Source organism: Phaethon lepturus, unplaced genomic scaffold, assembly GCF_000687285.1.
Source record: "Phaethon lepturus isolate BGI_N335 unplaced genomic scaffold, ASM68728v1 scaffold52583, whole genome shotgun sequence".
NCBI lineage: Eukaryota > Metazoa > Chordata > Aves > Phaethontiformes > Phaethontidae > Phaethon > Phaethon lepturus.
The window spans coordinates 1,233-17,688 of NW_010529384.1; the positions used below are offsets into that span (position 1 = coordinate 1,233).

General features: G+C 45.9%; 2 protein-coding genes across 2 annotated transcripts in view; one reads left to right on the forward strand and one right to left on the reverse strand.

Annotated features, from left to right (window-relative positions):
* The window catches only part of CELF5 (CUGBP, Elav-like family member 5), a gene marked incomplete at its 5' end in the record, with an annotated part of 2,913 nt that extends 1,066 nt beyond the window's left edge, over positions 1–1,847 (forward strand). Inside the window, 4 exons of the mRNA XM_010283908.1 lie at positions 120–182; positions 270–353; positions 1,426–1,569; positions 1,683–1,847. Of these exons, the coding sequence (XP_010282210.1) occupies positions 120–182; positions 270–353; positions 1,426–1,569; positions 1,683–1,810 (419 nt within the window). The remainder of the gene's footprint in view (positions 1–119; positions 183–269; positions 354–1,425; positions 1,570–1,682) is intronic.
* A 5,419-nt stretch (positions 1,848–7,266) lies between these two features.
* Positions 7,267–15,626, reverse strand: LOC104618340 (hydroxysteroid 11-beta-dehydrogenase 1-like protein). Its single transcript, XM_010283907.1, has 7 exons — positions 15,542–15,626; positions 14,177–14,307; positions 11,587–11,698; positions 9,873–9,964; positions 8,719–8,812; positions 7,754–7,919; positions 7,267–7,453 (listed from the first exon to the last, which is right to left on the reverse strand). The coding sequence occupies exons 1-7, from the start codon at positions 15,624–15,626 to the stop codon at positions 7,267–7,269; spliced, it is 867 nt and encodes a 288-aa protein (XP_010282209.1).
* Positions 15,627–16,456: the final 830 nt, after the last annotated feature.

Here is a 16,456-nt window from a genome sequence, read left to right on the forward strand (position 1 = left end):
CCTATGGGCCAGGCACTGAGACTGACTTGGCAGGGTGATGGGGGTTGGGGTGAGAGAGAGGGAGAGAACACATGAGTGATTCCCTTTCTTGTGCTTCTGATTTATGTTCTCCTCTGCAGCCCAGAGCCCTTCAGTAGCGGAGACTTTGCACCCAGCCTTCACAGGAGTTCAGCAGTATGCAGGTACAAGCTTCCCTTGTCTCCCTCAGGCCCTTGCGTAGCTGACCAGATCCTCAGGTAAACAGTTTGTTCTGTCTCCTTGGAATACAGCTGTGTATCCAACCACCACCATCACCCCCATTGCTCAGAGTATCCCTCAGCCACCTCCCATCCTGCAGCAGCAGCAACGAGAAGGTGAGGAGGATCAGGGTGGGAATGTGTGTGTCCAGCAGGGCGGGGGGATTTGTGTAGCTCGTCTTCTGCACCACAGAACCAATGGAGAGGAGACAGCACTAATCTTTGTCCACTCTAATCTTTAATATTGGATCTGGGTTATGAAACCAACCATGAGTGGACTGGAAGGGTTCAGAGGATGCTTGTCATGCAAACTTTCTGCTTATTCCTGGCCCAATGCTGCCAAGTACAAAGGGGACAGCAAGCACTAGAACACCAAGCTTTGACACCAAAGGGCATAGAGTCAGGACTTTCCATACACAGGCAGAGGGACAGAGCGCTTTCTCCCCATCTTTACTGATGCCAGAACCACACTGGTACCAGTCAAACCAGCCTCTCCAATGCATTCTCCTCTCTCTTCGCCCTTCCTAGCCTCATGAGTTTGTTTTTCAGATTATTTCAAAACTGGCCTGGACAGAATTAGGAGACAAAGGCATTCTCTGTCTGCTCCTGCTTCATACAGCAGGCGTCAGAAAGGGAGCAGCTCCTTGTGCTCATCAGGCTCACAGGGATGATGTGAAGGAGTGGGCAAAGACCAGGTCAGCCCATAAATCAGATGTGTGGCAATCCAGCAGATTTCCAATTGGGGCTGTGGCTTATGGGCTCAAGGCAACCACTGCATAGCTGTGGGGAGGGAATGCTAGAGCAGCAGCTTTCATATAGCAGTGTTTGTTGCTCTCTTGGGACTGGGAGGGCTATGAACAAGGAGCTGTCACCTCAGCTAATTTCCTTCCAGCAAAACGGCACCCAGACACTCACAAAGTTATTGTGTCCAGCACCCCATACGGGAACTGGGCAAACTGTGTAAGTAAGTCTGCTCTCCAGAAACTCCAGCTCTGCATATTGCCTCCCAGCTGCTCTTAGAGAGCCCTCAGAACCCTTTGAGGACCAGTGACTGCAAGAGACAAGCAAGAGGAGGTCAAGACAGAGGAGGCAGTACTGGGGTTCTCCTCCAGTGCTGTGCTCTGAGTTGAGCCCATTTCTCTTTGGGGGCTCTCTGTGTTGTCTCTCCCCATTGCCTCCATGTCTGCAGGTCCTGAAGGCTGCAATCTCTTCATCTACCATCTCCCTCAGGAGTTTGGAGACAATGAGTTGATGCAGATGTTCCTGCCCTTTGGCAATATCATTTCCTCCAAGGTGTTCATGGATCGTGCCACCAACCAGAGCAAGTGTTTTGGTGAGTGCTGACACCAGCAGGCAAGGGAAGCATGATGGATCATGAGGACACTCATGCATTGGGCATGGCATCAACAGTGCCGTAATTACCCATGGCTGTGTCCTGTCCTTCAGGTTTTGTAAGCTTTGACAACCCGTCCAGTGCACAGACTGCTATCCAGGCCATGAATGGCTTCCAGATTGGCATGAAACGCTTGAAGGTCCAGTTAAAACGACCCAAGGATGCTAACCATCCCTACTGACAGCAGTGAGCAAGCAGGAGTCACTTCTGCAGCACAGGTAAAGCTGGCACCATCACAGCAGTTTCTACACAGTGCTGGCCAGTGTCAGGGGGCAGCAAGGTCTGGCTGCTCCCTGCAGGGTGGGAAGCCAGGAGCTGAATGCAGTAACACAGCTAGCAGGGCAGAGGCCTGGACTGCCAGGGCCCAGCCCCAGCACCCTGAGCAAGGCGACCAAGGCAGGCCTGGAGATGATGGCCAGGTTCAACCAAGAGTCTAGATCATCAGGCAAGTTTGTGGCAATGAGGCAGGCCCAAGGCCAAGCAAGAGAATCAATCCACAGGTCAAGATCAGGATCAGGTCTGGTGAAGGTAAACAGGGTCAGACATAGACCAGTGATTGCCAGGCAGGTCTATAATGAGAATAATAAACAGATCTGACATCAAGATGGGAAGACAATCCAAGGGTTGGAGTCCAGATAGTAAGATCCATGGACAGGACAGGTCCATGGACAGATGGAGACTGACACTTTTGCAATATAGACAAGGACTGAAGGTGCAGGCCTGAGCTGTAATGAGACTCCTGGGCCCATGAGCAGACAGTGTGGACAGAGGCCACAGGTAAGGCTGGTCAAGGCCATTAAGGCCCATTAGCACACTCAGGGCCCTGACAAGCAGATGGGTTCAGATTACCTGCCTGTGGTCTAAGCAAGGCTTCGTCTCCTCTCTGACTGCTCCCAAAAAGCATTCATCTTCCTAAAAAGATTTTAAAACCCAGTAGTTTTGCTTTCAATTGTTACACATGCCCTGAAATTAGTCTGCAGAGAATGCTTTCCAGAGTAAGAAGGGACAATCCCATGATTCACAAGGATCACAGAAAAGCAGAGAAAAGGTGAGATCCTGAAGGGCCACAGAAGAGCTGCCTGTCAAAGGGCTAGCTCCTACCAGCCAACAGGCTGGGAGCAAGGGAGGGCTGATCTTGGTCCCTTCTCATTGGGGTCATCTTCCTCCACATTTAAGCAACAGCAACTCAAAGGTTTGCATAGATGTCCTCCTAATCTCCCAATTCCCTCCCTCCTCCCTTTCTATTCAGGTGAAGGGAAAGTCCAGAGGAAGAATTTCTGCTTCAGGTTGATTTACAGAGAGGCCAGTAAATTTATCAACTCTTTTGACACCACCCCTTTCCTTCCTCTTCTCCCCACCTACCCACCCCATCCTCCTTCTGCCCTCTTCCCCAAAACATGCAATTAAAGAGAAGGCTCAGTATCTGCCCAGCAAGAAGATTCTTGCCACGATGGACTCTTGTATTTGCTGCTAATGTGGTGCATAGCAAAGGGACCAGAGAACCAGCAGCCCCTGGGGACCTGAAGCTCTTCCTTTTAGGGTATGCCTGGTGTATATGGACCAAGAAAACACACTGGTGTGTCTCTAGGTTACTGCAGTGATGTATGGAAACTTAGCTCTGTCCCTCCCTCCCTCCTGCCCCATGTCCCATCCCTTTCATAGATAAATATTAAAAGAAAAAAAAAATATATATATATATACAGTCTCTATTTTTTTTTAAAGTGGCTCACAGGACCAAACTTTTCCATTCAGAGACTTGACTCCTTGCAAGAGGGATTGGAAGTTAAGGGTTTACCTTTGCAACAGTGTCTTCTCAGCAAGCACTGCAGATAGGCCTGAACATTTTGAGAGGATGTTTGGATGGACAGAGAGCAAGAGAGAGGGAGAGAGAGAGTACATCTCTCTACTCAACATTAGCAAGAAGCAAGGAGAAAGAGAACTACATACCTCCAGGATTAGGGCACAGCCAGCTGCTCAGCTCGAGTCACTCGTCCAGCAACCTTAGCACCAGCCTGGTTAAGGATCTCAAGAGCTCTCAGTCTTACCTTTCCAAAGGCTTCTGCAGACAAAGCTCCTGGAATTGGGTGCCAAAGCCTATCCATCCTGAGCACCCCTGAATTAGGCTGAAAGCACAGGAAACCAGTCTCTCTACCTACAGGAACTGTACTGCCTCCCCACACGTCGCACAGATCTGTGTTTCATAGCTCTCCACAGTAACAGAACATTTTCTTGATCAAGGCAAGAGAAGATGAGACAGTGTGAGCAGATGCAATCTCCAAAACAGAATGACAGAAGCCTTCAAGGGGCCACAGATTGCCTCCCCATGTCAGAATTAACCTAATGCTGGTTAATGGGCAGTTCTGATTCCCAGACAAAACGGGACATTTTCTCCGTATGAATTTAGCAAGAGGACTCACCTCTTACACCCTCTGCAAAGCTTTCCCAAGCAGACACAAGGATCGTATGATGAAAGAGGGTTATCATTCTATTTTTTCCCCACCATGCCCTCCAAGGGACAGATTATACATCATGCAGCATATATAGATAACAGCTACATACACATACCTATAAGCACAGAACATAGTTCAGAGCTTGATTTAACAAAGATCCCCTGGGGGTGGGGGAGATGTCATACTGATAAGGCATCTCCCATCTCTCTTTCTACCAAAATAAGGAAACGAAAGAAAAACAAACCAACCAACCCCACAAACCTTCTGAATGATTAGTTTCAATATTCCAGAGTTTGATAAGGTACCAAGAGCATTCACGTGTGTGTGTGTCTGCGTTCAAACATGAACAGTGGAGAAAGGTTGATGCCATTGATACTGAAGCGAGATATGGGAACTTCAGAGAATCTTGGCCAATTCCCATCCTCCAGTTTCCCTTTGTTCAGATGTTTGTGGCACAGTTCTTTTAAGTACCTTCCCATCTCCTCAACCACCCTTCTGTATCTGATGCTGAGAGTTTGTGAGAGATGGATGAAGCTGTGCGAGTCTGTGTGTTTCTATAGTCCATGTTTACTTATTGTAAATACCATTTTTATACTTAACATCTATTATGTATGTGATTTGTATAATGTACTTTATTTCTGCTACCAGTAATTTCATGAAGTTTGAACTTAATCTAATTTTGAACAAACAAACAAAAAAAAGGCCAACAAATGCAAAATGGGAAAAAAAGGACTTTGGAAATTCTAAGTCAAGCTGGTTTAAAACAAGCATTTACAGTTTCTTCCATCACAGTTACTGATGTGACTGTAAAATGTTACAGGTGTGATACAAGCTTCGTCAATGTCAAATTCCTGATAAAAAAAAAATCTTAAATTTATTTAATAAAAGTTTTACTTGCTAAGTAGCTGGAGTTTTACTTATTGTATTAGTTGCACCTGCTTTTAGAGAATGGTTACACTTGAAGTCTATCAGCAAAGGCCTGAGGTAAGTCTGTTTCCATTCAGCAAACCATCTGTGCAGTCAGTTAAAAAGCATTTCACCAGGGGATGGATGACAAAGCCTGAGCCCTATAGAAAACAACTCTGCCTTACTCTGAACACCATGCAGTGTCCCTGTGTCTCTAAGGTGGCTGCCTGGATTTTTATTCCAGTCTTCAGCGTATGATCCCCAAAAGGCACGTTTGCTGTATTAGCACAGTTGCAACGAATGAGTTCAGCAGCCAAGCTCCAGCAGAGCTAAACACAAACCAGTCACAGCTCTTGTGTGCAGATACCAGACATCTTCTAAGAACTCCTGTGTTGTACCCTGCTCACACCTGAGAGAACAAAACTGGTTCTCTCAACAGCACCTTGATGCCAGAGCCCAGCCCATCTGGTGTGATGCACAGAACCAGGAAAAGGGAAAGCAAATGCACAGACTCCTCATCTCTGCCCTGAAGGTGAGGAACATGCTTGAGGGTGGTAGAGAACCAACTGTGTTTGGCCATGAGCCCTGAAGGTGAGGAACATGCTTGAGGGTGGTAGAGAACCAACTGCGTTTGGCCATGCCCATGGTTCAGTCTTCTAACCCCTTCTATAAAAGCACCAGTTTCCCTGGGACTTTTCTTCTGCTTTGAAACCCCTATTTAATGGTGTGGAGAAAAGCAGAATATGAGCAGAGAATGAAATACAGGGGTACCTCAATTGTTGATGCCTCCTTGCCCCTGCAGCAACACAATTCTGCAGTGACTGAGCCAAGGTGTATATAGCAAGCTGTGATGAGAAACATGCAGTTGTGTGTTTTAAAAGGCGTGAGTTCAGATTCCAGAGTTTGTGAGCTGCAGTAAGTTCTTACTTCCAGACAGCTCTGTAGAAAGCTTTGTTATGTCAAAATCCAGTCAATGACAAGGAGAGAGGAAGGAGAACACTCTGCTGGTGCCTGTTTCTGTGATGTGAATAAAATATACTTGTGACTGGAAGTGGCACATACCATTCCCAGTAACACGAAAAAGAACTCAAGCTGCAGTGACAGCTCTTGCAGGCACACCAGTTTTTATATTTAGCTCAGAACAAGAGTGCACTTACTTAGTCTAGCACCAAGCTGTCAACAGAGCAAAGAAGGAGAGGGGCATGCAGTGGCCCTTCCACAGGAAGCTGCCTCTCACCAGCTAGAATGTACCCCTCAACCTGCTGCTTTTCTCTTCTTGGAGAAGACCAGCTATGATTGAAGAAAGATTGTGATTGGCAAGGCTCTGCACACTCCATTTTAGTTCTATGTTCCCTAGACAAGCCTGTTTTTTAAGCAATAGCTGGCTGTTCCAATAAATTGCAAACCTGTTAACCAGGTTCTAGAAAATGTTCAGCTTTCAAAGCTACTTAAAATTCCTTCAGGATTCATGCATTGTGGACAAGAGCAACATAAAATAACCATTCCCTCAGACACCAAGGAGCCCACATACATAGGATCTTTTTTCCATCCCCAGCCCAGGAGAATTCAAGCAGAGACTCCTTTTTTTTAGGTGCTAGAACTTACAACCCATGACACATATCCATAGGAATAATGTGTCAGGGAAGAATTCCCTCAACATTCTTTCTCCAGTTCAGTACAGGAATCATCAACCCATCTTGGCATTTACAGCAAGGAAAAGCTGATTTAACAGGTCCCATGCAGTCAGCAAAAGTCTACCAACAGGCCTGTGCTCACAGCAGCCAGGTCACCAGCCTTTCACAGAGCAAGCAATCCACATGCAATACCAACACGTAAAAAAAATAGTTTAATTAAAATAGAGATTAAAATTTTATTTACAGGAAGCAAGAAGGTTCACAGAATCCACAAAACAATGAAGCAGTGGAGAAGGATGTCCCAGGAATTCCAGGACATCCTGTACAGACAGAGATTATAGCTGGAGCCGAGACAAGACTGGAGGCAGTAAAAGCAGACAGGTGAGGCTGAAGGAGGGGAGATGGGTGGAGGGCTAAGACAGAGCTGACAGTGGGAATGATCTCTGACTAACAGGTAGAAATACCTCAACTGTGGCTGAAGCAGATGAGAGGGAGCCCAAGAAAAGTCTTACGAAAAGAGCTAAGGTTACTTTGCCACCACTGCTGCCCTGCTCCTGCTTGACACCAATAGTTGAATGGAATGTTTAGTGGCACGGGGGGAATGTGATTAGAAGGGATGTAGCATGGGAGAGGAGACTGAGTATCCCTTAAGGACTGCTATAGTTATAGTAACTCTGTAAAACCTGGTCCCGGTTATAGGGGAACAAAACCCAGAGGCAGCATGTGTACTGCAGCCACCATGGGTAGAAAACCTCCTGCATCCGCATGGCACCCCCCGAGATGATGGCCAGCGCAGCTTCAGGAGCAGGAGAAGCAGTTAGGTGCACTTTGCCCCTAGAAGGAAACATTCAGAGGATCACTCAAAGCCAGTCAATCTTTGGTGTGGTTTTAACTGTGCAGACTGACTACCACAGAGTTCTGCATGCTCATGTTCCATGCTGAGGTGGGCATGCACAACCCCCATGATGTACCCAAGCAGATGCACTCTTCCCATTAGTTTTCTTGCACATCCAAACAGATGTGTACAGCATTTTAAACACAGTTGTTGTGCATTTTTTGCATGCTTTCAAGAAGAGACATGTTCCTGCAGACACATTCCCTCCCAGACCCCTACATCCGCCTCTAAATACACACCTGATATTCTCTAATGCTGCATCAGTATCAATCAGGCCCAGGATGCACAGTGTGATAGAGACGTTTCTCTTCTGCATAATAAGTTCATGGCGCAGCGAGCTGAAGAATCCATCCAGTGCAAACTTGGTGGCAGAATAAGAAGTGGTGAAGGGAGTGGGTATTTTCCCTGGAAAGGAAAAAGAGAGAATGGAAAATGCCAGGAAAGCGGCTGTAAGGAAGATGGTGCTATGGAGAGGGAATCTGGGCAAAGACAGAGGCTTTGCCATCCTGCATCAACCCATGTTCTGTTCAGGTGAGTTTCCCTCTATTTCTAGTCACACACACATGTGAGCACATCCCAGCACAAGAGCCTCCACATATGTGGATAAAGGGAGGAAATTTTGTTTAACTTACACAGTAACCAGGTCACATGCTGGGCTAAAAAGTCCAGTGTCATGGTCTACCTGCACCCCCTGCAAACACTCATGGCCTGGGTCACATGCTGGTGCATCCGGCCATGACACTTCCCTGACACCACACCAAGGCATGGATGAGCTGTAGTCTGAACTTGTGTATGGCGATGCAGCTTCCTTGAGCACAGACTGAAGACCTTCTCCTGCCTTTTCATCCCATACGGTAGGTGCAGCTACTCAGCAGCCTGCTGTTCAGGCTGGCCAAAGCCAGAAGGCCTTAGAGTGGCAAGATGGTCAGAAATGCAGGAGAGATGGGCCTGGCTGTGAGGGACAGGAGCCAAACAGCAGCTCTGCGTACGTGGTGAGCGAAGAGCGAAGTTCCAAGGGAATGCAAAATGGTACAACACAGAGAAGGTCTTCCAGAAAAGAAGGTGGCCAGCCAGCCAACATCCTGCTTGCTGCTATAAAATGCACAGCTTGAAAATGTGTTGAGGGGTTGAAGGACACAAACATGATGTGCTGGGAACCATTGTTTCCACAAGGCCAGCAGTTACGCCAGTTAATGACACTAACCTATGAGGGAAGAAACAACCACAAGAGAGCCTTTATTCTTCTCCAGAGTGGGAAGAGCTGCTGTTGCAAGTGCCACATAGCTGAAGAAATTCACCTGGAATGATAAAAGTAGACATGGAAGAAGCAAGAGGGTTTGGAGGGTAGGGCAGCATGAGCCAGAAAGCCAATACAGTGGTCAGAAATGGAAAGGAACAAGGCTTGGATTTGCTTTTTCAAACATCAAGCAAAAAGAGTCAGCTGTGTGAGGATGGGTACAAACATTGCATCCATGAGTCTTTCAGGTTCCAGAAAAAGCAATGGAGAAGAGCCAGAGCAAAAGTTCTTCCTGGGCTTTAACACACAGATTTCCTGACAAGAGACAATTAGCTGTCGCTGATTTCTCTATACACCATTCTTTACTCTGCAATCCCTATCCAACAACAAGGACACCAGTAGTGTCTCAATTTGCTCCCCTTTTAAGTTCCTCTTGACTGAGCTCAGACTACAATGAAGCATAATATTCAGCATTTCTTCTAAGCTTGACTGCCCTCTAACTTGTAAGAAATTTCTTACCTGTGATCCCAAGTTCCCTACTCTCCATCAAACAGGCTCCTTCCAACATGAAATGGAACTAGTATGACCCACCTGACCTAAGAAGACTGAATCAAGAAAACAGCTCTTCATGTCCATGGTCCAAAAACCTGGTACCACGGTGATTCTATAAGAAAACTCTGAATCTGTGAGCAGAGATTCAAATGGCAAACACTATTTCATACAAACTTATTGTGTTCTGCAATGACATATGCACGTGCTATAGATTAGTAGCAAGTGCTGGCTCCTCACCTATTGGCCTTCCTAAACTACACATTAAGTTCAACAACTGCCTGTAACTTCCCATCAATCCCCAATAGTTCTGGCCTAATGGCAGATAAGAAGGACAGAAGGAAGGAGAGAAGTTCTTCCCAGACATTCCTCTGCACACATATACAACAACTGAGCAAAATACCTGTCCAATAACAAAGCCTTCAAACCATTTGACTTGAAACACGAATGAAATAAAATGAATGAAATAAAAGGTTTGTTCTCAACCATTGCCTTAGAGCTTCCCAAAGCTGCCCCAGGAGAAGCCAGACTCACCCAGTTCCAGGTGAGCTCTTCCTGCTGGGAAACCTCACCTGCATGAGCCAGCGGGTATACTCCACATCTCCAGCCCACATCTGGAAACGGGTCACACCAATGTGGTTCAACACCAGGTAATCCAGTCCCCCTGTGGATAGGAGAAAAAGTAGTCAAACAAAGGAGCCAGCCCCTAACCAATCACCAAGGAACTCAGGAGGGCTGAACCAACCAGAGTCTCCCTCAGAAGGCTAGAAAGTGCTTTACCATGAAGATACATGAAATATGTTCATCTGGGAGCAGCTTTGCCGGCTCCTCAAGGATAGAATTGGAAGAAAAGCTGTTCTTTGCCTGCAGCTCTCCAAAATGATGTTTCAGGGCAATGCAGACTTCGAACTTAGTTCTGTTGGTTTCTATTTTCAAAGTTATAAGTATACAAATTTGTAACAGAAAAATTACGATTGGTATGTGAATGTATATATGCAAAAACATCTGCAGAAACAGCAGAAGGCTTGAAAGAAAAGTATGAATCGATGGCTGCTGGACTGGCAGGTCATCCAGATCACAGCACACTTACTTACACACAGTTTCTTAAGACAGCCACATCAGGAAAACCAAGAGTATAATGAAGTAATTAAGACACTCAAATAATGCAGAAAAGGATAGTGAGTATAACAGAAAATTCTCCCTAATGACAATCTGACCCCAATAAGACAAGAAGGAGAGGCAAAAGATCATAATCACTGAACTCTACAGGGCACAAAAGACAATCAAAAAGCAGCACACGGTCACCAACCAAGAACCCAGAAGACACAATGGGGACTCAATAGTGGGCATCCCTCGTCCTTTGTATCACCACAAGTAAGCTTGGCCAAGGTACTCAGTCATACACATCTTGTTGCTTGTGAGTACTAAAGAATGAGTGGGAGTAGTGTGAATCAGTTCTGGTTAAATAAGACCACCTTCCCCTTCTATACAGGGACAGGTTACTGCTTTCAGACCCCCCAGTTTCTGTCTCTCTCAACACAAGGCACTATGTTCAGGGTTGAGTGCGTGCAGCTGGTAGCTGCTCACATCTGGCAAATGCATGTGCACATGTTACTCTGCGATAGGTGAGGTACTGCAACTGTTGCTGTGGAGTGCGGTTTTAGTGAAGTACTGCAAGCAAGTACTTTCTGCATACTTTTCTCCTCTAGCAAAAGACATACCCTCCCCATGAAAGGCAGCTAAAAAGATGGCCACATCCAGATTGGTATTTACAAACCCCACACCCTCCCATCCTAAACATCCCTCTCAGCGAACATGGGAAAACTGTAGCAGGAAGCTCCTACTGGAATGAGAATTGTCTATATACCTGAAAGCCAAAGAAATGCCCAAGATGAAGACAGAATTGAGATCAGAATCAGAACCCCTTCTCCTTGCTCAGCTCACCTGCTTCTGACTAGACAAGCAGCAAAAATCTGAAAAGTCAAAGATACTTCTCCTTTCACAGCCTTCTGTACTCAGGTAAATTACAGAAACCTGTATCTCAACTCCAGGGTTATCAGAAAGGAGCCAAGATAAGATCTGTGCCATCAGGCTTATCTCTGATCAGTTGCATAAAACTTGCATGCCAGTATGAAGTATGACATAGCTTGAGAACCATAATCTCTGAAGGGTGACCAGGCCAGGTGTGATCTAAACCTTTCTTGAAAAAAGAAACATGATATAAACTGGAGTGAGAAGCAGAGTTTGTTCTCTCTCCTCAGATTCTGTCATTTTCCTTCTGCTTACCCAGCTTTTGGACAGTAAACTGAACCACCTTTTCAGGCTCAGAAGGGGAAGACATATCTGCAGGGACATAAAATATTTTCTTTGCTCCAAGTGTCAGGCATTTCTCCACCACCTCAAAAAAGAACACACCCAAAGATTAAACAATATGGAGTGGGGGGAAAAGAATAGAAATAAAGGCACTGTAAGGCACTGTTTTTTCCCCCCGTACCACCATCAGTGAGAGTCAATTCTGGACAGAGGTGCACTTTAATTGCAAATCTACCGCTATTGAGCCCATGGATTGCTTATTTTGCATCCAGACTTTGATTAACCAGAGAAATAGAGGTAACTCTTAGCAGGATGCAGATTCAATCTACCCTGGAAAAGGATTAAGATTCACCCAAAAACACCAGTCTTCTTCAGGAGAACTCTTCTGGAATAAGGGTTATGCTTTACATTAAATTCTTTTTGTTCCAAAATACCTGGCAAGGCAGTAGTCATCTTTCATAGTTCCTTTGCTATGTTGAGTATGTGAAGGTGCCCAGTAATGATACGCAGTTTAGCTATTTGCTGAAATAACACCTTCCAGGCATTAGGAACTATTCTTATGCTCACTGTCCCCAACTCTTCTTTTGTGCCATTTCACAGTGAATAACTTTCCTTGCCAGTCACCTAGCCCCACAGTTTAAGAGATACCTTCTCTAAATATTGTCCCATTTTATAAACTACAGATAAAGGAGCCTCATCTATTTGAGCCGATAAAAAATTATTTAACCTACAAAAAGGTTTGAGTCTTTAACAAAACAGCTACAAATAGAACTGTTTGGACTCTGAAAAGCTGCACAATATTGCACAGGAATTGTAGTTCATAGAATAACTTAAGTTGGAAGGGACCCATAAGGATCATACAGTCCAACTTCCTGCTCCTTGCAGGACTACCTAAAACTAAACCGTACGACTAAAAGCATCATCTGGATGCTCCTTGAACTCTGACAGGCTTGGTACTGTAACCACTTCTCCCTAATGTCTGATCTGAACTTCCCCTGATGCAGCTTCATACCTTTTCCTCATGTAAATGTTCAGGCAGTGTATATCCATCCTCCTGTACAGGCCCAGCTCCCTTCTGGGTTACACCTCCCCAGCATGCAGTGTTACTGCCTTCTGGTAAGAAAAACCGGGCATACTGCAGCAGGCACTGGTGTATGGCAACACAAAGTAGCCCATCCAGGAGATCAGTTACAGCGAAGAATTGCACAGGGATGATGGAGTGACTAGCTGGGTAGATGAAGGGAGAGCAGTGGATGTGGTTTACCTTGACTTCAGTAAGGCTTTTGACACTGCCTCCCGAAACAGGAAGTATGGGTTGGATAAGTGGACTGTGAGATGCATCGAGAACTGGCTAAGCAACAGAGCTCAAAGGGTTGTGGTCAGTGGTGCAGAGTCCGCTTGGAGGCCTGTAGCTAATGGTGTTCCCCAGGGATCAGTACTGGGTCCGGTTTTGTTCAACATCTTCATCAATGACCTAGATGAAGGGTTGGAATGTACCCTCAGCAAGTTTGCTGATGATACAAAACTGGGAGGAGTGGCTGATACACCAGGAGGCTGTGCTGCCGTTCAACGGGATCTGGACAGACTGGAGAGTTGGGCGGGGGGAACCTCATGAAATTTAACAAGGACAAGTGTACAGTTCTGCACCTGGGGAGGAACAACTCCATGCACCAGTACAGGTTGGGGGCTGACCTGCTGGAAAGCAGCTCCATGGAGAAGGACCCTGGAGTCCTGGTAGACAATAAGTTATCCATGGGACAGCAGTGTGCCCTGGTGGCCAAGAGGGCCAATGGTATCCTGGGGTGCATTAAGAAGAGTGGGACCAGCAGGGCGAGAGAGGGTATCCTCACATATCCAGTTCTGGGCTCCCCAGTTCAAGAGAGACAGGGAACTTTTGGAGAGAGTCCAATGGAGCGCTACGAGGATGATTAAGGGACTGGAACATCTCTCATATGAGGAAAGGCTGAGAGACCTGGGGCTGTTTAATCTGGAGAAGAGAAGGCTGAGAGGGGACCTTATAAATGTCTATAAATATCTGAAGGGTGGCTGTCAGGAGGATGGAACCAGTCTCTTTTCAGCAGTGCCCCGTGACAGGTCGAGGGGCCATGGGCACAAACTGCAGCACAGGAAGTTCTGCCTCAACATGAGAAAAAATTCTTTACTGTGAGGGTGACGGAGCACTGGAACAGGCTTCCCAGAGAGGTTGTGGAGTCTCCTTCTCTGGAGATCTTCAAAACCTGACTGGATGCGTTCCTGTGCAACCTGCCCTAGGTGATCCTGCCTTGGCAGGGGGGTTGGACCAGATGGTCTCAGGTGATCTTCAGAGGTCCCTTCCAACCCCTACCATTCTGTGATTCTGTGACTCTGCCAGCAAATCAGGCTCAAAACATGTCATGGGCATGTTCCATCTTTCTATGTAAGTGGGAAGAATTTAGAACTAACTAAGCTGGTTTTGCTCAACAGTTCCGAAGGAAAATTTATCATGCTGACAACTAATTTGTTGTTGTTGTTTTGGTAAAAGTCCAAATCTTCTATGTCTTCCCTCATACAAGGAAGTTCTTACCTTCTGCAGCACAGCTTCCCTTCTAGCAGTCAAAACAATTTCAGCACCAAATCTGGCATAATGATATGCCATCTGCTCTCCAATCCCAGCACTGGCTCCAGTCAGGAGAACACGGGCACCAGACAAGCTCTCTTATTTATGGGAAAGAGAATAAAAGATATAGAATTAAGTGAATGAAGCAGCAGAGGAAATGGCCTTAACTATTGGCAGAGCTCTGAAGTAGAAAGGTGTGTGTAAACGCTCAAAAGTCTTGATGCTGTTCCAAAACTAGAAGAGGCATGACTGACCTGAAGAAGCCAGATTAACAATACCCTCCAATTCTTGTTAGACTGAAAATAATAAAAAATCACCTACTCTCTGAAGAATTAGTTATTTTTCCCTTCTGACAGGTGCCTACAACAAAAGGATTAGTCATCAGCCACCTCATATCAAGTATCCAGCCATATTGATCTGTTTTGGCCTGGGTCACAGGAAAGCTTGGCTAGCTCAGCAAGCTCCAGCACATGGCAGTCAGCTTGGCCCATGTTCCACTAACACGTAACAACCAGTTCCCTCCTCCATCCTGACAACACCCAGGTTCATACTTAGTCATGGACCAGGAGGCTCAGTCTGACCCACTTCACTGGCATGCTAGAAACCAAACAGCCACGCCTTGCTTCACCATTCCCATCCATCCTCCCCAGCTCAGCATTCTTCCATGGAATTGGAACTGGATACTGGATAAAAGCATGCAACCAGCATGGCCCAGTTGCTGTGGAACAACCCCCAGGCCCAACTGCCCAAGAGGTGCGTTGTTTTATTACTGAGTGTGTGTTGTGGACATTATGCCTAGGCTATCACTGCCAGGGAATAATTATATGGTTATGCAAGCTAGCTGTGTAACATGCCTTTTGCCTGCATCCCTAGACCAGTATCTTTCAAGGATGAAGTTGGTTTTCACATTATAAAAAGCTGTACAATATAAACCAGGCTCTGCACCTCCTGCCTTCTGCATATCATTTATTCGTTACCATCAGTTTGAAGACATGTCAGCCCTCTTGTGCTGGACACTGCACATCTATAGAGATGGTTCTTGACCCCAAGGAGTTTGCAATCAAAACAAAAAAAAGAGAAAGGCAGTGGCAAAGTACGTATCATTTTTCCCCACGTAGACAACAGGATCCCTTGTAAGTGCTGTTAGACCATTTTGTCTTCCTCTTTGTTTCAAGCTTCTCTCTGTTTCTGGGGATGAAGCATTGCTTTGGGGCTACCAACTCTGGTAAGACTATGGGCAGGAACGAGACCAACAGTCAGAGTTTGGAAATTCAACCTCTCCTCTTACGTGACTTATATTCCAGTTTGGAATGACCACCCTGGTGAGCCTACCTGGGTTAAAAGGGTCTTTCCAGAAGAAAGCTAGGAATCCAGCTACGATCCCTGTAGCACAAAGCACTTTTCCTACTGGCTTCATATCCCTCCAAGTTGTGAAGAACGAAGTGAAGTCTTGAAGCTGAGCACTCCAGCCAAAATACTGTAATCTCCTTCCTCTGATGCTGGAAGCCAACCTGCAAGAGGCATGTAAAGTCCCTTTCTGTCCTGCATATAAAAGAGGTGCTGTGTAGAACTGAGACTCTACCTCAGAAGTGTCTCCACTGGAAGCCAAAGTCACCTTTGTTAAGAAAGATAAGGAGGACATGGACAGTCAACACCTTGATAAGAAGCTGCAAAGAAGCTGCCGTTACCCTGCTGAAGGCAGGGATTACCACCGTCCTGCAAATGGTTTGCATTTGCCCAACAAACGTTAGGGCTTGGCTGTGCCAAGCACTGCAACTCCCTGTTCAGAGGGAGTAACCCTGGCAGGATGAAAAACGTGAAGCTGCAGGCCTGAAGACAATAAACCCTGCTCTTGTATGAGGAAGGGATCCAAAGAGAGCTGGAGAAAGCTCAATAAATCATCTAATCTATCTTCCTGCCTTGCTTAACTACTGTTTTCTCAGCTTTTCATTTGCTCCAGGACAGCCAGTCTGGCACTGAGTCTGTCTTAAATGAACTGGACTGGGGGAATTTTTTTTTAAATGGCTGTCCCTAATGGAGCACTCCACAGAAACTTGTGGAGTCAGCACCAATTCCTCATTTAAACCATGACTTGAAATTCCAATTTTACAGTAAAAGTCCTCTGCATTTTGTATTGCTGCATTCTGTTTCAGATTCTCACAGATACATTTGATGTAAAAAGACATAAAATCTGAAAAGCAAAATTAATTAAATGATTATCTCTTTTCCAAATGAGTATATTATCTG

What these genes read in the sequence shown, in the direction of transcription:
- LOC104618340 (XM_010283907.1), bottom strand. Translation starts at nt 15,626, where the DNA reads ATGAAGCCAGTAGGAAAAGTGCTTTGTGCTACAGGGATCGTAGCTGGA. An exon ending in GGGAAGCTGTGCTGCAGAAG is followed by an intron (nt 11,699 to 14,176) that starts GTAAGAACTTCC and finishes TTCTTTTTTGAG; the next exon opens with GTGGTGGAGAAATGCCTGAC. An exon ending in ATACCCGCTGGCTCATGCAG is followed by an intron (nt 8,813 to 9,872) that starts GTGAGGTTTCCC and finishes TTATCATTCCAG; the next exon opens with GTGAATTTCTTCAGCTATGT.